The 26,968-nt window shown below is 48.0% G+C and overlaps 1 protein-coding gene across 1 annotated transcript; it reads right to left on the reverse strand.

Moving 5' to 3' along the window:
- Positions 1-516: 516 nt before the first annotated feature.
- On the reverse strand, positions 517-26,495 carry OPHN1 (oligophrenin 1; the record flags this gene model as incomplete). Its single annotated transcript, XM_010017790.1, has 13 exons — positions 517-591; positions 1,620-1,682; positions 3,653-3,686; positions 4,789-4,867; positions 4,992-5,083; positions 7,036-7,136; positions 8,460-8,589; positions 9,562-9,666; positions 10,392-10,502; positions 11,507-11,608; positions 19,261-19,332; positions 22,035-22,096; positions 26,400-26,495. Coding segments are annotated over 13 exons (1,122 nt in total), but the record flags the coding sequence as incomplete, so codon positions are not given.
- Positions 26,496-26,968: the final 473 nt, after the last annotated feature.

Below are 26,968 nucleotides of genomic sequence, written 5' to 3' on the forward strand. Positions count from 1 at the left end.
ACCCAAACCATTCTATGATTCTATGATACCCCACTGAGAAAAAGGCTCACCTGTGTGCCAGACCCATGGGACATGGTAGCTCCCCACAAATAGCGAGGCAAGTCCCCAGCACTGCAGGAGGGACAGCAGGGCAGGGGCCATGGGCAAGGGCTCATCTCCCCTTGGCCAATGTCCTGCATCCCAGGCCTGCAATAGGAATGTGTCCCCAGCATGCAATTCCAAAATGCCTGGATATTTTTAGCACAGGATGGAAGAAGGCTTATAATCACTGCTTCAGGGTCACTGCCTCCCTTTTTCTTGCTGCTGCTCACTTAACTTTAAATGCAGGTTGCACCACAAACAAATAAATACAGTTGAAGCAGAAAGCCCAGAAAATAAGCAGAAGATGTACCTCAGGGGACCACAGGGACCAAAAATCACAGTGGATATTTCTCACTGTAAAATCCAATCCTCTCTGTCAATATAAAACAATACAAAATCAGGGCAATCTAGTTGTGCAGAATAATTAATTCTTACCAAAAAAGGCGTTCAGCAACTTCTGCACCTGAATATTGCTGCCAACAGTCCGGTAGATGCCCTCCGTAGTAATTCCTAAGCAGGAGAAAGCCGAAGAGCGTTAGGAAGGGTCTTCCCCAGCTGGTGGGAAGTCCAAAGGCCCCATCTAGTGGAACTCCTCTCCTGGCTGTTGGGTGCTGGCTCAATAGAACCGCTGATATACCCTGAACTGCCCCAGGATATTCCACACACACTGCCCCATGGGGTGCTGCGGGCAGGACATGGGGCATGGCCACTCATGCAGCAGGACTTGGACCTTCTGTCGGGATCATGTCAGGGTCAGGGGAGCCCAGCCAATGTGCAGAACACGCACTCAAGTTGGCAAGTCCTACCTGCCAAAGGTGCCATTTCTGGAGGGTGCTGCTTGACACAAACTTGTTCAAATTGTCACAAAACACAGACATGTTTAAGCAGGTTCTTTGAAAATATGAGCCAATGTTAGGAAAGACAGAAGTGCTGGATTTGCCTGGCTCTGAGAGAAGGGTCTCATTGCTCTGCTCCTCCCCAACTCAGCAGGGCTTGGCTGGTCACACCTCCCAAAGGTTCTGGAGATTAAACCAGGCGCCTTCCCCTGTGGCAGCCTGCGCATCTAGGTGTTCTGGAGTGATCTGTCTGTGTCCTACAGCCCATGCTGGCCATGTATGCTGGTACAGGCTGGGCATTTCATGAAAGACAAGTGAGTGAGCTGTTAACCATCAGCCTGCTTCTGTCCTGCTACTTTTAACAAAATGGGTCCGAGTAACCCTGTACCCCAGGTGTCCCCTGCCTGTCCCTCAGTACAAGGAGAATTCCAGAGCTATCCTCTGTTTTCTCAGAGCCAAAGATAAAAGACCAATGAATGAAAACAGCATAAAGGTGGAAATTCAATCCTAACCAAATGTGGTATAACAACATTCTGGACCACACAGGATTTCTGCTCCTCTGGCATTGTGTTCTTCAGCTAAAAGTCAAAGTCTCAATTCTTGGACTAACAACTGTAACTGCTGAAAACACAAAACAACTCCAGGCCATAGGAAGCAACACCAGGACAGCAGCACCTCCTGATGCCAGGAAGAGCAGCTTACCTTTCGTTTCCACAGCGTTGATGCACTTCCGCACAAACTTGAAGCCAACCTCGTTCAGCTCCACTGTTTCAAAGAAGGGAAGCAGTGTTACCTGCCTGAACACCAGCATGCAGCTCCCCATGGAAAACTACTGGGAAAGCCCCATCCCAGGACCCTGCTCAGCACACAAAGCTCAGTGCTCCAGCATGCAGCCAGGTTCACACGCACATTTGCATTGCATGCATCCCTCCAGGAAAATACAGGCATTCTTTAAATCCTGACAAGGAATTACTAGTTCTGTATGTTGTCCATTTTTCCTTGAATTCATTTTGAGTTACAGCACTGCTCCTTATCCTCCTTCTGTCTTTAATAATAAAAGCATAAATCAGTCCAGCCACATGTGAATTTGTTCTGATAATTTGCTGATTAATATTTCCAGAGTGCTACAAAATCTGCAGTTAAAGCTCACCACATCACAAGATCATGTAATTTCTGCTTATCTACTTGACTAGATTAAAAAGCAAAACCAACACAGCTTGATAGGCTGAGTAAAGCAGAACACTGGCTTTTGCACCACCGATTAACCCCAGGCTGTCTTTGTGCCTGTCACGCAGGCATCATGAAGCAGGTAGGAAGTCAGGATTTTTTTCTAGACACATATGTCAATTTCTGTAATCACACTACTACTTTTTCTAATTTTTCTGGGATATCTGGAAGGATTGTCCAAGTTATACTGTGAAATACCTTTCTGTTCAGTGCCAACATTTATACTGAATTTCTTGTAAATGACCATGCTGTTGGTGGTTTAGAATTTTGGGGGGTTGGGTTATTTGGGGTGGGTGGGGATGTTTAGGTTATTTTGTTAATCTTTTTAACACAAAATAACATTTTACTGGAAGAAACAGCCACAGGACACATCTGGACCAACTCCAGCACAGTTGTCACAGCACAGGCAATGCTGGCAAATCCTATGAAATCACTGTATTCTCAGCAAGATGTTTATAACAACTCTCTCTTCTACGAGCAATGTCGATGAAAAGCTCTAACACAAGAATGAGTAAAGGCACCCTCAAGCACAGATCCACTCGGTACTTGATACTGAGTGGTATGATACGACTAAGGTAAGTATGGTAAGTCTTTCTAGCTCTAATCTATTAAAAATAGTGTATTTACTCTTGTGCAACACTGAGTCATATTCCTTCCAAGCGTGCAATGCAAACAAAGTCAAACGACAGGTTTCATGCTTATGCTTCTGATAATGCTACCTCCATGCTCATTAAAGTCAGTGAATTAAAGTGTTGACAAGAGTAAGCTCTAATATATAGAATGCTAATGAAGCCTCAGTGTTTCCCATGTGCAGCCATGGCAGTGCATGCTCAGCCTGCCCGGGGCTGTGGCGCAGTGGGCAGGGTGCACCCTGCTTGTGAAATGAGACACGTGGGACAAGGCAGTGGGATGGGGTGGGAGCTCCAGGGAACTGAATGCCACCTCTGTTTTTTCTATTATAATATTTGCTAAAAGAAATTAGACATTAGGAAGAGGTTCTTCCCTGTGAGGGTGGTGAGGTGCTGGCACAGGGTGCCCAGAGAAGCTGTGGCTGCTGAATCCCTGGCAGTGTTCAAGGCCAGGCTAGATGGGGGTTTAAGCAACCTGCTCTAGTGGAAGGTGTCCCTGCCTGTGGCAGGGGGTTGGAACTAGATGAGCTTTAAGGTCCCTTCCAACCCAAACCATTCCATGATTCCATGAAACATCCTCAAAATCTCCTGCTTTCTTTTTACCCCTCTGCTGCTTCAGGGCTTAGAGGTGCACATTGAACTCTGCATCCCGCTAGTTCTGGATAAATAAAAACTGCACCTTACAATCGATCACTTTTACCGTTTGCAACTCATTCTTATCTGGCCTCAGTATCAGACACTGCAATGGAAAGGAGTTCCACGGGGGGAACACACAGCCTACTCAGTAGAAATTGAGGATGAGTGTATCTGCAAGGGAAACCACTGCCTGACCTCTGGGCAGCTTCAACAGCTCAAGGAACAGCAACAGAAATCACTCACTTTCTTCCTGTTTTGTGATGGGACTGTGGTAGATCTGAAAAGGGGGAGGGAATGGAAGAGGAAGAAAAAAAAACATGCAATATGATTCAGTATTTATTTTCTTAAGAAAGTACAGCATCCCATAAATCACCTGAAGCCAATCACAAACAGTAAGGCAACGTCCCAAAGAAATGTCATTTTATAATTACGCAAGATACCATTACCTACACAATAAATCATTTTTTTCTGACTTTCTACATTTCACTAGAGCACCTGAGCTGGAAACTTTGTCTTTCAGTTACCCTGTAAAAAGGGCAGCTGGATAGTCTAGCACACAGGGGTTGTGGGTTTTTTGTTTGTTTGCTTCGTCTTAAAAATTCAAGTGTCAAGACATTTGTTCATGCCACACAAAAATACATCTTGTATTTATTAATAATAAACAGTGAGTGCCATTCTTGACAGAAAATCAAAAATCCTTTAAACATAGTAACATGCTGTGCAAACTGAAGGAGACCCAGACACCCTGAAGCGACTGGCTGTCCAGCATGAGCACACTGACCCTCCATGCTCTCCCATGTCCTGTCCTGTTTAAATGAGTAGGAGAAATGAGTAGGAGAAAAGTGCTGTGGAGCATGCCCAAAGACAAAGGGAGCTGCCAGAAATGGTTTTCTCACACTGCACATGATGCTGCCCATGTAGAGGAAGATCGGTAAAGTGCAGAGGACTGTGCTTTGCTTAGACTTAGAGAAGGAAACACCAGTAGGCACAGAAAGGTGGGGAAGAGGGGGCAGAGTGGCTGCTCCCACCTTTCCAAACGCTACTTAGAGCAGGGACAGAGAAAGGTTGGAGAGTGAGTTGTGAGCAACAGAAGTACAGAGTGCTCTGGACTCAGTAAGGCCACAGTCTTTAGGCAGCCTGGCACAGCCAGGGTTGTACCAGAGCTTTAAAGGGGGAAAACCAAAATCCCTGTTGCCAGCTGTGCCCGCAGAACAGCACAAAGCCCTGTCTCCGATGTGCAGTGGCTAAACTGACGAGTTATGGATAAGTGGTAGCTGTACTAAATACCCTACTATTGAGCTATCCCAGCTCTTCCCCAAAAGCCGCCAGCAGAGGACACTGCTCGGCAGCATATGGGCAGCAGCTCCCAAAACACTTACCGGCTCCTTCCCGTCCATGGCTTCCATCCACAGCCTTCGATTGGCTTCGGAGAGGGCCTGCAGCGTGATGGTCCCAGACCTGTGCAGAGTTCACCCAGGGACAGGTAGGAAAATGAAGCAAAATTTGGTTTTAATAGACAGCACGGAGCGAGTTCATACAAGTTTGCAAGGTTTGGAGGCCATTTGAACACTGAGCATCTCACCTTTCATTAGTTTCAATGTCGAAACAAAACCTTTTGTCTATAGAGTCAGTCTTTCTCCTCACACAGGATTTCAGTGTCAGGTCTAAGGTGCCCTAGGAGAGAAAATGAAAGCTAAGGTTAGAGGAAAGAAACATAGAAGATTTCAGGTTCCTCAGCACCCTTAGGTTGCAGCCTAGTCTGGCACTGCCCACAGAGCACCAGGTGCCCAGGGGTGCTCTGCAATCTCATGGCACTGGTACCAGAAGCAGAGACAGTCCTTCCCACCATCAACAGAGATCAAAGGCTTCATAAGCCTGGCTTCTTCTCCTCAGCCACATGTTGCTCTAGATGTCACAGAACTGTCCTGCAAACAAGTGCTAAATATCTCAGCAACAAGCAGTATATGCTTCCACAGAGCAGGAACCCTTCTATAAACAAACCTCACCAGGCAGCCACTTGGTCTTTGAGACCAGGACCACAGCTAGCTCCTATTTTTCACTGGGGCTGATCCATAGCATTCAAGGTCCAAAGAGCTTTGCATGAAATACCTTGTAGGAAAGGAACGCTAACTGGCCAAATCTGGAGTAGGTACACTCTGAAGTGAGGCCAGTGGTGCGGGGCTGAGCTCCAACCCTTCGCATTCATGCGCCTCACTCCACAGCAGAGTCACTGCAACGTGATCATGAAATCTCCACGCCTTTGTAAGAGACTGTGCAACCAACCAGCCCCCAGGGTGAGTGTGCAAGCCTGGAACGTGTTAATCACCTCGACCCTCACTGCTGCTGCATCTCCAAGACCTCCAGCAGAAGCGGATCAGGCAGAGCACGGAGCAGGGACAGTCTCCTCCAAGATTACCTCCAGTTTACACACTGCAATGATAATCTCTTGGCTGTACTTTGTGTGTGTGTGCTGGTTGTTTGTGGTTTTTAAGAGAACTGCCTGCAATCACAGCATTTAAAGTTGTATGGCCAAAGGTGCAGATTTCCAGATTACAAAAGTTTGGGAAAGGGACTAATTCACATTTTTACAAGCCTCTACTTTCATTAATTTGCCCTACCAGACATATTTATGGCAGAGATGATAACAGATCTCTTCAGTCAACAGTTTGGTCATTTCTTTGCCAAGGTCTCTGCCAAGGGCTTCCAAAAAATACATTTTATTTTATTGCTGCAGCATGCAGAGGGCTGGCAAAGAACAGACCATGAGATCACGAACTGGAGAACAGCATGCCTGACTGGGAGTCCCCAGGGGACATTGCTCCATGGCAGAGGGGGCGGGTGGACTCAGCTGGATGCACTTGCTGTGCTCTGTCATCCGTGCCTGCATCCTACCCCTGCTCTGTCATGCTGAGGAAATGCAGGGAACTCCCAGACACAGTGGTAAAAACCAAAACACTTTGCCAAAGAAGCCATTCCCCAGATCGTTGCCTTATTGCAGTTTAGAGCTGCAATGCTGCCCTCTCCTGCTCTCCTAACACTGGTCCCACTCCCACGTAATCAGTTCCAAGAACAGAAATGAAATTCACAAACCAGTGACTGTGCCAACATGCAAAGGCAGAGAAATTCCCCTTTTGGAAGCACGCATCTAATAACTCGAGTGATTTAAGTACTTGCAATCACTGCCAGAGGGCTACGTGCAAACCAGGCTGCAGGTTCACTGCTCATGTGCATGGACAAATATTAAAATTAGCTTGTCTGGAAAGGCAGAAATTTCACATTAGACCAATCTTGCAAGTCACCACTGTCTGAATAATGCTCATGTTACACAAACCTGCATCTCCACTGCGAAACCCTGCAGGGCTTCAGGCCGTTTTGGGAGAAGGAGATGAAACTTCTCTTCCCAGAGGTGCCTTTCAGGTTGCACCAAGCTCCCTGCCTGTGCGACCTGCCAGCAGGTCTTGAGGACTGGTGCTGCCAGACAACTGCTCTGACAGCAGGGCTGGCCTGCACTGCTCTGGACATGGCACCTGTATGTCTGCTTATGGAAAGATGATGTGGGCAAACTGAAGGTGAGACCTGATGGCTGGGTCAGTGTTTGCAGATATCCCTCCAAGAAACCAACTCACTTGCTTAGCTCCAGGTTTCTGGTCCATGGGTGTCATCCGTAAGGTTTTTGCCTCTTTCTCATACTGGCAGTAATACTTCACCCAGGAGATGCCCAGTGCCCCTGCAGAAACACATGGGAAGCTGGAGTCAAAGACAGTGCCTTAGCTGGATGCAGCTGGCAAAGCATGGACAGCATTACCCACATGTCTACCCTTCTCTGGGACCAGACGCTGCTGGCCCCGTGAGGACACCTCCCTTGGCAGCATCTCCACTGGGAAAAGCCAGGAGGAGCAGGAGGAGGAGTGAGGCTGCAGCTGCCTCCAGTGACCTCCCAAAATGCTGCCGGTGAAAGAGGGTTTGTGGGACTTTGGTTGAAAGCCAAGCTGGTTTGGCCAAGTCCAGCCAAGACCTACATTGGCAGGTTTTACGTGGCTGGAATGCTTGCTTCACCCAGACACCACTAGTTTTTCCTGTTGATGAAAACTTGGTAGTAAAAACAACAGCCTTTTTAAAACACTGAAACTTAGTTTCTATGTGTATCATGCTAGATTTATCGACACTTTTCTTTGTTGTCATGCCTAAAGATCTTTATATGAAATACTTCAAATAGCATTTGTTTCTGTAATTTGTTTTTAACTTGCAGTTGTCAGGAGGAACAACTGTCTTCATATTCAATTTATAGGAGAAACATAAACAGAGGCAGCAACAGTCACTGGCATGCAGGAACATGTAACATTTGTGGTCTAAAATTAATGTCTGTGTGTTTTCTTTTAAAAGCAGGATAAACATATATATGAACATCTGTATAAATACATTTGTATGTATAATCCAAAAATTAATTGTGCACTAAGTTCTGTGGACTCAGAGGCTACAGCTCTGCACACAGGCTTTTGTCCCCTGAGCTTGCATGGCCATGGAAAGCTACAGCAAGTATTTGCAAAAGACTGAATTTGGTTTGATTTGATACTGCACAGAATGGCAACAAGCTTCACTCTCAGCAGTTTAACTTTAAGCGCTGGTTAATGCTTCAGTTGTGCTCAGATGCCCTCAGAGATGTCGAGAGGGAAGCTGGGCAGGACACCAGATTTGTTCTGATAAAACGCAGCCAAGGTGCAAACTACCAGAGCTCTGGTCTCTCCAGCGGTACAAGAGAGTAATAAATCTCATCTAATTTGAGTGCAGGGCAATTAGCTGCTTGCTTACATGGCTCACAAAACTCGGAGAAAGCTCTGTGCCACCGCTGAGAAAGCTGGCAGCTGAAGTTGCTGGTGATTCCCTGTGCACTGGCAGGCAGTGACACCCCGTGCAGCGCGGCTCACAGCGCTGCCATGACTAAACTGGCCTGGGCACAGGAGCTGAGCGCAGCCCCTGTTGTGGGGCTATGAGCAGAGCAGCCCAGGCTACTGTGTTTTTAACACATTCATGTGCATATATAAGCTATTACATTTCTCTTGAGTGTACAGATAGCCCTCAATGGTTGGCTGCCCAGGTAGCTTGCAAGTTAGGGGGGCTTCCTTCATCCTCTTCTTCAGGTCTTCCAGCTCCTCCCGTGTGCTGGAAAAATGATTCCTTGTCTGTTAAGAGAAAACAAAACCAAGCACATTTGAACATAAGCAAAGAGCAAGCTTCAGGTATTCCTGGTCAAACTTTAAATGAATCAGTCCCCAATGTACTAAATGTAGCAGCCATCCCACATATTCCCATGAAAACTCCAGCTATAGGAACAACTGGACTCTCGAAGATGATTGAAGAGACATGGTTTAACATACCATGCGTGGAAATGGTGTCGAGGAGTCATGACTAGGAGGGACACTTGTTCTTTTAATGAAAGAAACTTAGCACATTTTAAGGCTAGGTGGAGCACAAGGAAGCACCTGAACTACTCTTTGCACTATTGTTTAGGTAACGGGTGTATTCTCCTACAAAACTTTCTCAAAAGATCATGCTACACTGCTTGGCACCAGAGTAGTTTTTAAAGAGTCATGTCAGCACAGGGTACAAAATCATGGTATTTTTATGGAACACCACTTACACCAACTAATGAGCCAGCAGTAAACTCAGCTTGGCACAGATTTATGGCTGTTGTTCCATGGGAATGTGGGCCAACCATGAAAGACAGAGGATTATCGAAACAGGACATAGGTATTTCACCCCATGAGCATACCTAGCCAGCAGAGAAGCTTACCAAAGCACGTAGTAAGCTGATATCATAAAGATCAAGATTGGAGGCCTTTTTAGAAGATGTGTACCATTTTTCATGAAGTTGGAAGAAATTCTTAGGCTTGTTTATGCACAAGGTTAAATGACATAATTGCAATTGTCCCTTCTAGTCAGAGTGAGCCACTATAATAACACCTGCAGACTCTCTCATGCAGGAGAGGAGAAAATACATGTGAACTGAGAAGGAAATAACTTTATCTGCACCTCCTGCAATGCAAACATGAACAGTCTGTTTTGCAGGGAAAAGCCTTGCCAACAGAGGTATTTAAATACAAATGAGAATAGAAGTCACATGTGAAAAATACTTGAGCTGGGCAGGAACTCACATTCTGCAGGCTGAGCTGAAGCTGCTGTTTATAAGGGAGGAAATCCTGCGTGAGTTCAACTGTCAGGTTGTTGTAAGTAAAAAGGCTGTGGAGAAAAGCCAACACCTGAAAAAGGAGTGAAAGGACACAGATTAAACTCCTCTTCTATATTTCTAATCAGAGGGAAAACAGACAGGAAGCGGGGTTTCAGAAACTACATATACAAATTCTTTTTTTTTTTCTTACAATGTTGAAACAATGCAAGTCTCACTATGACTTATCCACCACAGTGTCCCTAAAGCCCAGGTCTACCACCCACACATCTGTTTGTTAATAAAACACACCCAAAATGAAAGGCCCTGCTGGGAGAACAAGAGCAGATCTGCAGATTGCTCGTCCACAAGACCTGCACAATCCCACGCTCAAGCACATCTGGCGCCAGGGCAGAGCCACTTGTCCAGGGCAGGGTGCCTGAACAGACATGAACTGGTACCACTGCAGCCTGTGCTGTGACAGGTAAGCAAACCAGATAACAACTCTCTTCCTGTGAGGGCAGCTAACACTTAACAAACACAAGGTGTCCAGGGCAATTCATAACAAGACCTACAGTGTCCAGCCTGTTCCTCGGTATCAACTTACAGACATGAGAAACAAGTCTGTGGTTTCATGATGCTCTGGCAAACACTACTAAGGCTGTTAAGCTGCAGCAATCCAAGTGTGCAAGGTTAACTCCATCACAAGACTTCCCAGGACCAAATCCAACCTGGTAACTCATTCCTTCCTGCGACTGTCAGCAAATCAGCACATCTGAGCATCAAACAACAAGGTCTGGAAGCAAAGGGAGCTCCTACCGGTTCAACAATACTGAATTTCTTGCTTTCCTGTACTTCCTGGATCTGGTACACATACTCAAGGGAGGACTCAAAGAAATTGTGTCTCTCTTTGTCAACCTGAAGATCAGCCTGGAAGAAAGAGGGAGAGGAGGAAAAAGAAAATACATCACATCTAGCTTGACAATACTTGACTAGCATTTGTCTTCTCAGCCCACAAATAGTTCTGTCTTCACTTAAGAAAAAGACTATGAAAAGTGTCCAGGCTTTGAGCACTTTGCACAGAACCAGCTGACTGGAACACTGGCCGTTCTTCTCAGGTCTGCCCTTTTCTGTCTCCCTTTCACTTATGGATCCAGAACCTCACTCCACTCTCAAGGCTTTCCTGAAGCCCATTTGTTATTTCAGCATAAGCTCTGTCTCCACCCACAGCCCTGCACTGATGAGGACAAGGCCACTGTCATGATCCTCTTGCCTGACTCCAGCTGCAACCCAAACCCAGCAATTCCAGAGCTGCAGCACCAGGGAGGACAACGCAGCATTGCTGTGTTACCACAGCTTCCACAAATTTTGCCTTGCAAAGATGCTTGATCTAACAACTGGTTTGACAGATTTGATTTGATCCAGCTCCTCTGATGTGGGCTGGAGCAGCTGGGGCTTGTTGCAGCATGTGTGACAGCAGCAGGGCTGGAAGGGGTACCTGCTCCTCCGCCTACTGCTCATGGCCACCATGGGCCTGCTGCCACAGCTACCCCTGCAAACACAGGAGCTAGGCAGGAAGCTGTGCTGACAAAAATAATAGTAATAACCAGCTCTTTTTCAGCCAGATCAGTTCCCCGAGCCAGGTGAAAGAGAAGCCAGTCCCCAGAGGTGCCAGTGCAACTCGTCACTGCCCCGTACCATAAGGGTGAGAAGCTCTGACAATGCATAAAGCCACTACTACTGTTCAACACGCTAAGGAGAACTATGATCTTGATTTTCCTGATTTCACCCAGAGAATCTAGGCTTTAGTAGATTTAAGTGCTTCTGAATTTTAATCAGTTACTGAAAAGGATGACTTTTCTCCCTTTTTTAACATTTAGAGCAGCTGGTGACGTTGCTTCTGGACCCAACTCTGAAGAAAACTCCATACATACCTCCTGTAATTGGGATTCCTTCTTTTTGGAAGACAGATGCAAATGGCGATCCAGCATAGAATAAAACTTCTCACCATCCTTCTCAAACTTTTTCTTTCTTTCCTGCAGGAGTTGAAGCAGAACCAGTTATTGGCATTTTCCAGGTAAGAACATGCAACAATGCCAAGATCTTTTGTACAGTTCAGTATTGCCATGGAAAAACTCTAGTCAACAGACAGCCCCTTTCCAATTGCTCTGCTTTCACAGTCCATTCTAGTTCCAACTAAAGACCAAGCTCTGGCAATATTTTGCGGCACAGGCACTTGAAGGTTTTTGTCATGGCAAAGCCCCACTGATGAGATATTGCACCCCTTCTCAATGTCTTCGATGTCAATTAAAATTGAGACATACTAATACATCAAAAACCTATTCACCATGTGCTAATGTGCTGTTCACACAGTTCAGAAACAACTCAGCAGATACTTTAATGTCAAAGACATGTCTGGGATAAGAAAAGATTTGTTAAGAGTTTGGCAGTTTTCTGTTTTGAGGCTTTTGACATGTGTTTCTGAAAAGTATCAGAACGAAAGCAGAAGACTGGAGGTGTGAGACATGGGAGGGAAGTCATCATCCCTGTAGCAGTGGTGGTGGAAGGAGAGATCACAAACCTTGCAGGCAAAACTTACCCAAGCTTTACTGCAGAGCGCCCAGCCCAAATACAGCCCAGGGGAATGCTGCCTCAAACACAGCTGGTTTACAACACACACCGAGAAGACCTCGCCTCTTGGAGGTCCCCTACGGATGGTCTGGTTCTTACTGACCTACCGTACATCTCAAACATGCCTACCACAGGCATGCAAACATGAAACATGGACTGATTTGTTAAGAAAAAAAGACTTCGTGAAGGAACCGCTGTAATGGAAAGAGTTGTTTGCACTGGAAAACCTGAAAGAGTTAATGTCTCTTTTCCTCTTATTCTAGACATTTAAGAATAAAACTCCAAGAGAACACAGGGAGAAGACAAGCTGAGGACCAGGCTGTTTGCTTATGCCTTACAATGACTGTGAAGCCACAGAGGACTGTGGCAATCAAGAAACAATGATAAGAAGCCAGGCTGACAAATACCCATATCAGATGGTAACAGCCATCAGTGACTGCCGAGAGGCAGTTAAATTGCTAAAAGAAGGAAATTCCAGCCTGGCAGCAGCCTCAGTGCCACGTCCAAGCATCTGAGGACTGGTGTATGCACACTACAGAGTATGTACAGGATGCCCAGATTCTTTGTCTAGCTTCTGAAAGCTCAAGAAAGTGGAAAGTGAAAAAAGAAAAATCTCAGCCTCCTGTGGAATTAATGGTATCTTTCAACAATTATCCCGTAAGGCCCCTGAAATCCAGTTCTCTTGCCTCCATTCAGAAATTCATGAATAAGCAAACACACACCAAAGCCACCACAAAACAGAGCAGATGGACTCTGCCAGACTGGTCCATGTGTTATTTCCTCCCGAGATCAGTAGCAACTGCAAAGTTTGAAACTGTGCTTCCTGAATAAAGTCCTTTCTCTTTCTTTAACTGGTTCTCCTGCTGTCAAGTTTTGCTTCCCCATTCCACTTGCACTGACTCTTCAGTCTGTCTAATGGGATGTCCTCCACAGCAGGATGCCTGGGAGCTCTCAAACTGGTACTTTAGCTCATCATGGTTAGCCCCTGCCTGACGGTCTACCTTCTTCTCAGCCCTTGATCAAGGCAGCTACTAATGCGTTGCCTCTGGAAAAAGGAAGGTTATTTCCTGGTGTGCACATAGGGAGACACTCGTAGGTTATTTACTGGAGCACATGAAGCTCTCACAGGTCCCCTTGTTACCCACTGTCAGTAGCACAGGCTTTCACACTCCTCGGCCTTTGCAGGAGGAGCAGCTTGCCATCAGCATTCAGACTCATGCTGGTGGACACAGATTCCTTAGAGGCACCTCGGACAAAAGGTGGACAAACTGCCTTCCTACAAAAGGGATTTCTCACCCCACAAGAGTCCTGTTTCTCTAATCCTTGCACACTGCTATCGGGAAAGCACAATTACTATGGAAAAATGCAGCTGAGATACAAACTCGAATATCCCTGCTTATATTTAACTGGCTTAAACCAACAAGCCTTTTTACCCCAGTAATTACACCTACTGCCCTACAGAGACCCTGTGGTTACAGGACTCGAGAAGGGAAGTATATCTTCTGGTATCACCCTCTGCAATATCTGGGATACAATAACTTTGTATTAGCAAATTCGTGCTTCAGAATAAAAAAAGAGGTCCACATCAAATCCAGAAAAGCAGAGAGACCTCCAAGGGTGAAACCTAAATTAAGCAGCACTGCAGCTGCAGAGCCAATGCCAGGAAGAACTGTCAAAACAAAACAACACCCTTGTGACTAACACCCCTGATAAGAAAATCCAAACTCAGAGAAGCAAAAGTGTTTGAGAAGCAGCAGTTACCATGTCTGTAAGGTCACACTTCTGGATTGTTTGCCTGTGCCACTAGATGCCACATTTAAGGCAGTCAGGACCCTAGGCTTGCTTTCATTTCTGTAAACAAGGAGTAACCAAACCTCAAGGCCACAGAAGTGGAGTGAAGCACAGCTGCAGCCCACACCTCTGCTGCCAGAGGTCCCAAAATCCCCCAGTGATAGAAAGCTAGCTCGAACCCAACCAGCAAGAGCTCATCTCTCCCCACAGAGGTGGTCTCTTACCACAGGAAGGGATGGTGCCAGCCACGCTCCTTGAGGGAGCCTGCAGGAAGACACAGCCTGTCCTCTGGCAGAGGGTCATCTCTGCAGTGGAAAAGATAGGTGAAAAGAAAGAAAACACCTGTGCAAGCAATGGGACAGCTTTTACTGCAGCAGGAGCTCAGAGGCCAGCAGCAAACCCTTCAGGGAGTGCCACCTCCTCCGCTGCAAAGCACTAAGCCCTTCCTGGGGATCAAGGGGATTGGGAATGATATCTGAGATGGATACCAGTGTGCAGAGCACGGCTTGCTTCTGCAGAACTGCTGCCACATGGAAATGAACACAACACAGAACACCATTTTTGGCCACCAAGGGAGTTTGCCAATCATTTCCCACTCTGGCTAATTAACACAGAACTGAAAAGCAGAAGGATGAACTACAAATCCCTCCTGATTGTCAAGCCAAGGCTTCTAACAGCCTGTTGGCTGCTGAACAGAGCAAACCAACACAAAAGAAAAAAACAACACAAAAAACCACCCAGACTGTAAACATGAGCACAAATTAGTTCCTCATGAATATCCAGCAAAGGACAGCATTACCTTCCCATTAAGATTTGCCAAGTCCAAGATGCCACCCAACTTATTTGCTCATCACGAGACACGAACTGATTTCACCTGAGTGCAGGCAGAGCCACACAGCAGCAAAGGAGGTTGCTCTTCAAAAGCTTTGCTTTCCAAGCTTCAGCAGATGCTGCTTTAACCAGAAATGAGCAGGACTCCTTCGGAAAGGACAGTGGCTCAGGCCCAGTTTGAGCAAGAGATGGAGCAGCCAAAGACTACAGGGGAAAAGGGGCAAATGCACTTGTCAAAACTCTCCCTTAAACATTAGGTGCTATTTAGCATCTTCTGAAATGCCCATCTTAGAAGAGGCAGAGTGAGCTGCAAGTGGCTCCAAGCAGAGCTTGGGCAAAACTGCAAGTTGAAAGCCTGTAAATATTAAATGAATCTGCTTACGCTGCATTTCCCACCCTGTTTGGATGAAAGCAACAATACTGATGAAACTGCCGCAGAGCTACTGTGCTCACAACACAGGTGCCCAGTAACAAAGAGTGATGTGTTCACCGTCACTTGATAAAGAAGACAGCGCTGAATAAATTCAAACCCCAAATCAGCTTGAGGAAATGGCAAGCTGTGGCTGGAGAGGAGTTGAAGGTGCAAACTGGGAGGCAGGTTCTCCTTTGACTGGCAGCCTCGTCTGGCAAACAGCAGAGGGATAAAGGGGAAAAAGAGAAACATGTTCATATGGAAAAAAATACTTCATGCCTGAGTTTAACTACTTTGTATGATGCATCAGCATTTATACAACAAAAGCCAGAAAAGGTAAATTATAAAAAGCTAAATGCTGTTGAAGGATGTAGAAAGAGCATTTCTATAAAACCACACTCAGTTTAACCTGGTCTTTTTCCCTCACCCACTGTATTCTCTCAAATGCTCCTTAGATCTTGCTCCCACAGAGATGAAAACAAGTTACTGTCCTTCCTTTCTTTTAAAATTATTCTTAAAGCAGTAACAGAATTAGCTAAGTGCTTTTAGGAATACACGTTATCTGCTTTGTATGAACTTCTTGAGAAACACTGCATTTATTCACCATCTCAGGACGTAGTAAACATTCCTCCCGCAGCTTACAATGGGTCCAAACAACTTTTTCCCCCTCTGGCTTTTTTGTTTTGCTTTGTGTTTTCATTTTTGTTTTGGTTTTCTTCTTAAAAAAAAGAACAAACAAACCAAAACAACTTTCTCTTTCCAAGTGGAATCGGAATTAAACTTTTCCTATCCAAATCCTCCTAAATGTAATGACTGTAGCAAGGCTCTTAACAACAGCCCCCCAGTCCCAGAGCAGAGCTCGCCCACAGCATGAGCCAAAAGCCAAGGGCGTTGCTGGGAGGGACAGGCACCTCCTTGTGTGAGGCCCCAGCACCCTGAGTTCCATGGGCTGTCCTGCATGAGGGCAAGCAGGGACTTCCTTGGGCTGCTGGAAGGCTGCAAACCACACGCTGCTCTGCTTCACAGCTCTGTAGATCAAGGGGAACGTGCACCAGGTAATATCATGCTCATCTGGAGCTTCAGGCCACAACTGGTCCTGCTATCCTACTTTTGGTTTCCCATTATTAGCAGGCACATCCTTCTAATTACCCCCTGCTAATCAAGAACTCCACCCCACCATGTGCTACTCTGCTCATTTGCAAACCTCATGGTCAGGCACAGCTTCATCAAGCGCGCCTGGGACTCAAACTGCTTCTGCCAAACAGAGATGGCACAGAATCCATAGGGTCCATAGCCTACATGGACTGAGCACACAGTCTAGCCTCCATAAATACAATCTAACATGAAAGGAAGACAGACCACCCCACACGCTCTCCCCTGACACAACCCATGCCCTTCCAAGTGCTCGCAGCAGTCTCAATTACACTGGTTCCTTTCCCCTCTCACCAAATCAGCGCTGCACCCCCAGCCATGAGCTCGCACCCACCCTGCAGCTTCCGAGCAGAGCAAGGTGCCGGTGCCAGGGCTGAGAAATGGGTCAGCTCAGGTGATCCAGGATCCTCTGCTTTTCTCCTTGATGTCCACACATACAAACATTTACCGACACGTCACAGGAAGAGCAATGATCCCATGGGTCTGCGGTTAGCAAGAGAAAGTGATTGGAGGGGGGCAGCTGCGGTGGGTCCCAGTGACACCCGGGGGCTCCCCTGTGTGGGAGCACACCATCTGAGCGAGGAGACTCCATTCATCCCCAGGAAAACGGGTTAATGCAGACTCAGATGTCTTAGACTGACTGGCTGCTCTCCAGCCAGAGTCACCACAAAGCCCCAATTCAAAGGCTCTTCCTATCTGGCTTCAGCATCTTGCAAAGAGAACAGAAAACATCTCATAGAAGGCGGCTCTGCCAAAATCTGGGAAATGAAGCAGAGGGCACAAATTCTCTGTGTCATGTCTCTGGGCTGCTCCACAGCCTGGCCCCGGCATCTTTCCCCCTGGTGTAAATCAGGAAGGATCATTGGATGATGCCAGTCAGTGGAGGCACAGCAGCAATGGAGAGGGACCCCCTCGCTGACAGAGCACCATTGTGAGGAGTCCTCATTTGTATTTCATGCCTTCTGCAGAGGGATGTGAATGACCCGGAGCAGCTCTGCAGGCTGGCAAGTGAAGGAGGGCTTTGTGCCCAAGGCGATATCCAGCAGCCACAGCCCAGTGGTCCAGTGTGAGCTCCTCCCAGGAAAGCTTCAGAGGTGAGGGCAAGGGTCTGGAGCAGGCTGGGGCTCGCTCCAAACCTCAGACCCACTCAAGGCTGCAGGTGGTGTCTCCTGCATCCCCTCAGTGTGGGCAAAACCTGCAAACACAGCGGGATGCAACATGCCCCGCTGCAAACTCCTGTGTGCAAGCACTTCTGCTGAGCCACACAGAGCCCTCCGAAGTGCCCCCGATACCTCTGCAGTTCATGTTCCTCATCAGAAACAAAACCCAAAGCCAAACCATAAAGACCTCCAAACCAGCTGCAATGAATCCCTACTCTCTGCCACCTCTTAACTGCTTCTGAACAGCATCCTGCCACTGCCTGACACCTCTGCCTGAGGTACCTGGCCCATCCGCAAGGACCAAGAAGGGCTGTAAGCTGCCAGGTGAATCTGCGCCAGTGCTCGGAGCTCCCTACTGCTGGGACTGTGGTACCAATCATGCTGAGACATGTGCCTGTCAGCCAGACACCAGCCAGCTCCAGAGCAGGAGGCACAGTATGTGACCCATGGGTGGCATGTGGCACAGATCTTGGAGCAGAGCACACTCAGGCCTGTAGACAAAGTAATCCTTACACACCTGAAGAGCTACCCGAGAAGAAAACAGCCTGAAGGATGCTTTAATACTGTAATCTTAACATTTGTAGACCGTTGCCCTCTTGACTTAAGTGTTCCATAAACACAGAGGAGAAAATCAGCTTGACCTTGTCCCCATGACTCCTTCCCCATGACTCTTTTCTAAACACGTGCTGGCCCTATGGTTACGCAGGCAAATCCATCAGGAAGAAGTTTTCTCTCAGCCCTGGGCACATCCACATGCTTGTAACACCAAGGCCTGTTGCAAAACCTGTTGGCGAGGAGGCTTCACTCCTGCGCCTGGTTCACCAGCACGAGACCAACAGCCATGGCGCTGCCTCCACCACGCTCACGCTGCTGTGGCTGCTCAGGGGTGTTCTACACACATGGTTGTACTGGGGGATTCTGAAGGGCAGGACAGTGATCAAGTATCTATGCTCAAATCCTGTATTTATTAAACGTCACAGACTCCAGATGGGCTGGGTGGAATCCAAGCCCCAAGTGTTCTCCAAAACATCTCCATTTCTGAGCTGGTTCAGAGCCAGCCCCATTTCAAGCTGCCACTGAGTAATGTGGAACCTGGACTTCTCGATAGCAGACAAGGGAAAAATAATATTTTCTGCTCAACTTGTGCAGGATTTGCTTTCTATAGTTTGTTTCTTTAAAAGTTTGGTCCATCTGAAAGAATCGTTAGATGCTTTATGTAAATATTTCATAACAAAAGCCCTGTGATTATAATGAAGCTCTGACTGCCGGCCTCTGCTGCTCTCTCCCCCTCCTGCTCTAACACACTCTTAGCTGAAGAAAGTGTTTTATTCTCAATAGCACTGAATGAACAACGGGGAGAGGAGCGAAAGAAGCAAGGAATACCTCCTGATCACTGGCTGAAACAAGCACTCCTTGCTCAGGATGGAGAAAGTGCTGGAATTAGGCCAGAAGAGAACCCAAAGAATTCAGGAAAAGGTTTTGGAGCCTCTTATGATTGAAAAATCAGACTAAAAGTCACAGCATGGACTCTCTTGTGCCAGTAGCTGAAAGCCAGCATTAAATGGGGAAGTTTCTGAGAGCATGAAGCTGAAACATTGCACAATAATTGTCTACTCTTCAAAAGCAACAACAACAAAAGGTACAAAAAAATTGACTTAAAATACAGTAATAGGAAACAAATATGTTTAAATTTAAAACAAACAAGCCTTACCTTGGTGAACCCTATTTGTTCCTTCCGAAAGTTTTCCAAAGGTTTGATCAGCAAATCACTAGCGTTCTGTACCTACAGCACAAAGAAAAAAACGTTTTAATTACAGGATACAGATTCATTTTCTCCTAAATACAGGCTGAATAGGGTTAGAAGCCAAGAACTCTTAGATTTCGATGTCTCTGACTGCAAACTTGTCCTCTGTCTGTAGGTGAAGCTGCTTAACCACCCATACCCACATTTCGCCATCTGTAATACACAGAAAACCTCCATCACAGAACATGAAGCTTTGGGGACACCCTGTAGATGACAGATGGGTTTCTCCCAGCCTACCACCTTCCCTGTACAGTGAGCCATTGCCCTCTGCCTGGAATGCTGCTTTTCTCCCACCAAATCCCAGGCACCAGCCTGCTGGAGTAGCAGCCCTCCAAGACACCGGTTTCCCTACGGTCCTGTCTGTGCCAAGGCAGGCTTTGCTCCTGCTGGCCTCTCCAGCCTCAGCATAACACTAGGATGGCCCTCACAGGCTGCAGCACACTGTCACTGCACAGCCCCAGCCACCCAGCCCAGCCCTGCATCACTGGCACTCTGGAGCGAGCTCCCAGGGCAGCCCAGCCTGCGTGGCCCCTGTACTACATGCTGCATCAGGCTGGATGATCCCGATCCCATTGGTGACAGCACTTGCCACCCATCCCATTTTAAGAGAATCACTGTCCCTATCTGACACAGGAAGAGCCAAGAGAGTTGATGTTCAACTAGCATTAGCAGCAGCCCCAGGAGGCAAGGCTGTTTGTTTATCTCTGAGAAGCACAAACCAGAACCAATTATATTCTCAAAGCCCACTGGGGACTGCTACTTACTTGTCAGCTCAGCTGGGTCCCTGCCTGCAGCGAGCTGCCCTGCCTGCTCTAACAGCAGGGAAGGGAGCAGGGAAGATGTGCTCCTGCAGCTGCTTCCCCTCTGCCACTTCTGCTGGCCCCTCTGCTCCAGACATCCTGGCTGTGCTCTCTCCTGCCACCCAGGCACAGCACTGTACTAGCCCTGCCTTCCACGACACATCCACCCTTGTCTTTAATGTAAAGCCATGATGGGTAAGATCTGAGAGGCAGGGATGTGTGGAGTCACTAGCATCTCCCAGTGAACACAGCAGACGCTCGTGCTGGTGAGTGCACTGCCAGAAAGTGGCTGCTGCAGCCCTGAAAGGAGCTTTTTTCCAATGCAAAACATCCCTTAAGAGCTCAGCAAGGCTGCACTGGGCAGGAGCTGCTTCTCAGAGAAGGTGTGAGGAATGACCCAAGTTCACATGAGCAGAAGGCAGGACTGGGGCTGAATCCCTGCCACGGCTTTCTTATGGTCTGGCGTTTCTCACTACAGACAGCACTGGCTTGACAGCTCTAATAACATGGCTGTCAAATAAATGATAGACTTTCCTTCTCCTGAAATCCAGCCAGAAGAGGAATGACAGCAGGTTATCTGTCACAGCAGGAGAGTAAAGGTAACAGCTAGGGAAAAAGGAAAGCCTGCACATGGCTCTTCCAGTCCTGTCAGATGTCTGAAAGACGCTTTCCTGGGATGTGCTCTGCACTCCCTCTCCATGAATCCAGAGGCAAATTCACCCCAGTTTGCACTGCTGAATCCAGCTCCACCCTGGCACTGGGACACAACCTACCATCTCTTCCTATCCCCACTTGTGCTGTCACACACAGCTGTGGCAGGCTCTCACCCCAGCTCCAGCAAAGGGAGAGGGGAAGAGAAGAGAATATGACACTGTACTGCCCCAGCCCTTTCAGGTAATCTAAAGCTGATGAACATAGTGAAAGCATGAAACCTTCTGAGCGAGCTACTGTTAATAACATCCTACAAGCAGAGCAGGGGGGAAAGAAATAATAAAAATTTAGAGAAGCTGGACAGCAATCCCTAAAAGCATCCATGATCCCTGAAAAGATCCCTTCCACCCACTTACCCACTGCCAAAGGAGCCATTGTACCTGGGATGGAATTAACAAAGAACTATCTTACTGCTTTCCTCCCATTCCCTGCCTGCCTGTGGCCCCACAGAGCAATCTGTGGTGTCCCACCAGCGCAGCCACTGCTGCAGTACTGGCCTAGCCAGCAGGCTGGCACGAGCTCTCACTGCTGCACGAGGCAGAGGAAAGCAGAGCCAAGCAGCACATTCCTGGCATGCTGTAAAAGCTCTCCACCGAGCCTAACCTTCGTGTTTTTCCTGGACTTAGGAGTGAGATGGGAAGCCAGCACTCACTCTGGAGGAGCTATGGAGAGGCAAAGCGCACACCACAGCGGGAGGCTGAAGGCAGCGCATCGCCCCGCAGGAGCTGTGCTGACAAGGGCAGGGCACAGGGGGACCCACATGCTCGCACCCGGCAAAAACGAAGCTGAAGATACATTTGGCATATTCTTTAATAATTGTTTTATCACAAAACCAGCTTGTTACCAGCTCAGATATACCTGGCTCTGCAGAGCAAACCTGCTGCAGATGGCCGGGTCCTGCAGCTCCATGACTGCCTGGCATGCTGGAGTGCCAGAGACAAGCTCTCCCTGTCCATGACAGGACACTGCCTGAGACAAGGTCTCCCTGTCTGTGCCCAGTGTCTCCCTTGTGCTGCTCAGTGCCCACAGTAGACAAGGTGTGGTACAAAACACAATGTTCCTGGTGCTCCCTGCTTCCTTCCAATGGTACATGGTGCTGCTTGGCCATGATTTAGCACTTAAATCTGCAACAAGGCAATAACTACCACAGCACAGTTTAGATCATCTTACCATCATGGACCTCTCCAGCTCTACTTCGTGGAGCAGCTCTGCGAACTCCTTAAAGGACTCAGCTGTGAAGAAAAGAAGAGGCTGGTCAATGGAGCTGGGACATGGTACAGGAGCATGGGAAATGAACCAGGGCACCCAGACCTGTCTGCACCCCCAGCATCGCCATCTAAAGGCTTGCCAAAAACCAGAGGAGAGGTGGCCCCTTTTGTCAGAAAGTGAGTGAGGCCAGGGCACCGGTAGAGGCTGGCCATGAGGGGTATTTATTTACGCACTGGAGAGGGCCTCCTGCCCAGAGCAATGAGGGAGGTAACGCTGTGGAAAGGGAAGGCAACATTCATCAGCTTTCATTAGGAATTGTAGTACAAAGCCAGTAAGGCAGGTGACAGGGAAGGGGCAGCCACCAGCACCACGGACCACAGCAGGACGTGCTCTGACACAGTGGGGCTGCCTTGTCCAGCCTCCATGTATGCCAGCAGCACCAGAATGAGCCCAGGACCTCTGCCTGAGCTGGAAAGTACTACAGGTGCATTCAAGGACCAAGACAAGCCTGTACAATGAAAACAGTCTGGAATAACAGAGATTACGTTCAGTGACAAGAAGCACAAAGTCCGTGTACCTACAAAGGAAAGGCAGCAGGTGTAGAAATAGTCACAGACATTGACACCATTCCCCAAGAAGTTAAAAATTAAACAAAGAGATCTCACTGATCAGCACTTTTCTTGGAGCCCAACTACAACAAAAATAACATGAAACCTTTCCCTTAACAAACTGAAACAACAAGGTTTATTTAGCCTGGGGCAAAAAAAAAAGGAGGCTAGGTGACTAGACTCTCCTTACACCAACACGGGTATCACCAAGAAGGAACACCTAGCCCCTCTCTGTGCCATGTGAGAACATGGGAAGGGGCTCAATCCGTAGCAGGGGAAAAAACCTGTCACCAGCAGAATGGAACAAGGAGCACTGCAAAAGCCTCTGTTCTCCAGGAGGCTGTCAGACAAGGCTGGGCAAACATCTACCTAGCATGCGGCGTGGCTGCGTGCTGCACACCTGCAGGGCATAATCCAATTGCCTCGGTGTACCTGGGAACTACCTGGGAGCTAGCTGGGAAAGGTTCCCACAGTGCCACTCATCACCTTCCAGCAGTGGGAGCCGCACCCTGCCCGGAGCAGAGTTTGGGACAGGTCTGGCAGCTTCACCTTGGAAAGTACGGAACGGCTTTGTAAAACCTACAGGAGTTCCTGCGCTCCCAGTTCAGGCCCTGCACTCGCTGTGACGCGTGTGGAGGCACTTGTTTGCTGTCTGAGAATGAACGAAAGATCATCACAAGTGCCTGGCTGACACCAGAGCTCGTGAGCAGGATGGTATCCAGAGCTCCAGCACACCGGGCTTGGCAGGGGTAACACAAGAGGGAACACATCAGGCATATAGCAAGGCACATACAGGAATAGCTCATCCCACAGATAAGAGAAGAGGATATATTTCTGTTCTATGTGCAAGCTGAGGGCCCTCTCCACTCACCCACAGGCAGTACCTAGAACTACCTGTCCTGCTAGGAAAAGGCTGTAATGCTGCAGCACAGCCAGCAAGTACAAGCTTCCAGTGTTACAGGATTCTCTCTGCAGTTGCTGAGACAGACACAAAAAGGAAAAACCACAGCCTCGTGACACAGCCCCTGAGCTGGCATCATCAAAACATAACCTTCTTGATGAGTCAGTAACTTCTGAGTTCTCTTCCAGAGCAAGGGCTTCAAAGCCCAGCACATGCAATGTCCTAATAGTTTATTATGCTTTACCACAGGGCCGACACGCTGACTTTCACTGTGGTTTCTCAGGACAATGTGAAACCTGAAGTGTGCACAAACATCGGGAGCCCGAGCCAGAAAAGGAATTAAGAAGGGGAGAAAGAGAATCCAGCCCTGAACTTACAGGGAAAATACCACTGCTGAAAATTGTCACTAGATGGTTTTTTCCTTGCTCTACAGGAAGAGCCCAGACACACCATTTCCTGGCTCTAGTCACACTGAACTTGTCCCGGCACCACCAATACGTGGCTCAGCCTGTACCCTGCTGCCACACCAGCAGTGTCCAGGAGCACTGGTGTGGACTCGTGCTACTGGCCTGGGTAAAACACTTGCAGAGCAGACCAGGGAGGCTACAGCCGCAGCCTGCCAAGCCACACCTGGGAACTGCCTGGGAATGACTCAGCTGGCCAGCCAGAAACACTCCAGGAACGTCAGCAGCTTACAGCCAGAGGATTTCAGGTGCCCGTGCCTAGGAGGGAGGAACACACCATCCCATTTCACTGCTCCATTCATCTCTGATGGAGCTGTTGATTCAGGTCCCACGCAGGTGACCGATGGAGGGATGGCAGCCGCTATGTAATGTGGATATTAACATCCCAGAGGGAAGCGCTGCTCCTGACAGACAACATCAACCCAGCGTCTGTGTCCTGACTCACACTTGGAGAGTTCAAAGCCACCACCTGACACGCAGGGGTGTCAGCCTCCTGTCTGCCTACGTGAAAAGAAAGACATGCGCCATCAGCTATATTTACAGATCAAACACATTCCCTGAAGTACGATAAGAAGTGTTTGTGAATGTTTTGCTTCATTCCCGTATCCTGCACATCAAATGAGCTCCTATGCTCCCACGCAGATCTCTGGCATCCTTGCAGGAGATGGAAGCTGCTATGAAGATGTCAACGCCCTGCTGCTGTTTCAGGAATAAGGGAGCCTTGCAAAGAGGCTCAGCCCCAGCAGGCACCGCAGTGACTGGTGTAGGAGGAGGAACACAGCACAGGCTTTTTCATAGGGGAAACCAGGGACCTCTTCTTGAAAAAGCAAAACAAATATTCCCCAACAAAAACAGAAGTAGGGAACACACTCCTTTCACCATGGAGTGTTTTACATTTGCTGTGATTTCTTCTTGCTCTCCTCCACCCACCATCTCCCCATTCAACCTCTGCCATTCCCAGCAGCCTTCCTCACCAGCCAAGCGCCGTGGCCCCACCACCCCACCCCACTGCATGCAGGCCCTGCTCCCCTCCCACAACCAGCACACAGAGGCAGGCAAAGAGGCAGCACAGGGACATGGGACATTGGAGCTTTGTCCCTTCCAGCCAAGAGGAGGGACACTCCTTTCCTTGGGCGGCTGTTCACTTCAGATCCCTCTGCTCCCAGAAGGGGCATTTATAAGGCAATGTTTTTCCCCTCCCTTATTCAGATGCCTTTGGAAATTTAGGACCTCTACTGCCATTAGATTTGGAGGCTGAGTCATTTCCAGTGGGTTTCACCTAGAGACTTTCCATAAAGGAAAACAGATTTTGAATGGCAAGCCGCAATCTGCTTTAAATCGCTTTAAATAAAACAAACCAAAGAACAGGCTTTACTTCCTTCCCCTTTCAGCGATGGCTGAGAGACCTGACATCAGCAATGCCACACTTTCAGTTGCTCTTCAACATCAGCTTGGCAAAAGCTTTTGGGTTTTCATTCTTTTTTTCTACATCCAGCCCCTAGGAGCAGCCTGGCTAATGCCCTGAGCCCCCCAACAGCGCAGTGCATCCCCTCAGCGCAGGGGTTTGTCCCATGGGCTAGAGTCAGACCCTTGGGGGCTGGAGAGTGTCCTGCCATCCCTCCTGCCTGGTGCCACCCCTGCAGCACCATACCCCTGCATCAGCCATTCAACAGCACTCGCTAAACCAACAGCAGGAGTAATTTGAAACATGCTGGGTTTAGGGCATTTAGGCCATTGGGTTTAGCTCCCTGGGCGCAGCTGGCATTTGTGTAATCTGCACAGTTGCACCCGGCTGGCAGGGAGGTAAAATGGCTTTAGGATTGCTAATCCTGAAACAGATGTGCGTGGAGTACTACAACACTTGTGTTACAGGCAGAGGCAGGCGATTATTTTCCATACAACACCACATCCAGCAATTCATTTTTCCCAGCAGTTTGCAGCCTGGTTCCTTTTTCAGGGCAGTGTGGGACAGCTTTGGTTTTGTAAGGCGTTTTCAGCAGAGCAAAGGCAGCTTTGGGAGCAGCACCTGCCTGGATTGGGAGACACATGCTCCCACTCCACCTGCGGCACTGGGAAGTGGGACACGTTGGGAGGCCAGCACCGCCATCCTCCCCAGTGCCTGGGAGCACAGAGCAGGGCTGAAGCTGTGGAAAACCCCCGCAAATTATCCGCTAAATTGGGAATGTGAACCTCTACCCGTGAAAGTCGAACTTTGTAAAATAGGTTATGGAATAGCTGACTGGCATCTGAGGAACCTGCTCTTGTTGCTGTTTGAAAACTATCAGTACACACAAATTCCTAGAGAAGGCTTTCTCACTTACTGAAAGATGGCATCAAAAAGAAGAAAACTTACCAATATTGATCTCATCATCCGTTAGTGTGTCACCAATAAAGTCGAATTGAAAGGACTGCAAAGTCTGGGAGAATTTCTGTACTGCTGATGAGTAACCTGGAAAAGGGCAGAGCAATAAGGCTGAGTATTTTTGCAATCATTACACAGAAGTGGCAAGCCTTAGCCATTTAGCCTGAACAAAACCATAGTGAGGCAGTTTGCAAAATCCATAGGCATTGGGAATTTCAGCACTTCAGAAAGTGCTGCAATTTTAATAACAAAGCTGAAAATAACAGCTGATCAATAGCCTCATATCCTGCTGTGTACAGGAAGAGCACGGAGACTGTCAGACAGGCTTGTCGCTGTTCAAAGTAATTTTGTCATTATATAGGAGAAAAATCTGTAAAGTCAGAAAATAAATGTGGGGAAAAAACAAAGGACTCAAAATAACTGCCCCTCTTTAGGGGGTCACAGACACAAACAGGCCCTAAGGAAGTAGGACAGTGGTGCAGCTGAGTGCAGGGAGCCGGAGGGCTCAAGCTGCACCTCTTAGTGTGTCTGCAGATGGCCCTGGGACCTGCTCCTGGCCC

Source organism: Nestor notabilis, unplaced genomic scaffold (genome assembly GCF_000696875.1).
Source record: "Nestor notabilis isolate BGI_N333 unplaced genomic scaffold, ASM69687v1 scaffold18197, whole genome shotgun sequence".
Lineage (NCBI taxonomy): Eukaryota > Metazoa > Chordata > Aves > Psittaciformes > Psittacidae > Nestor > Nestor notabilis.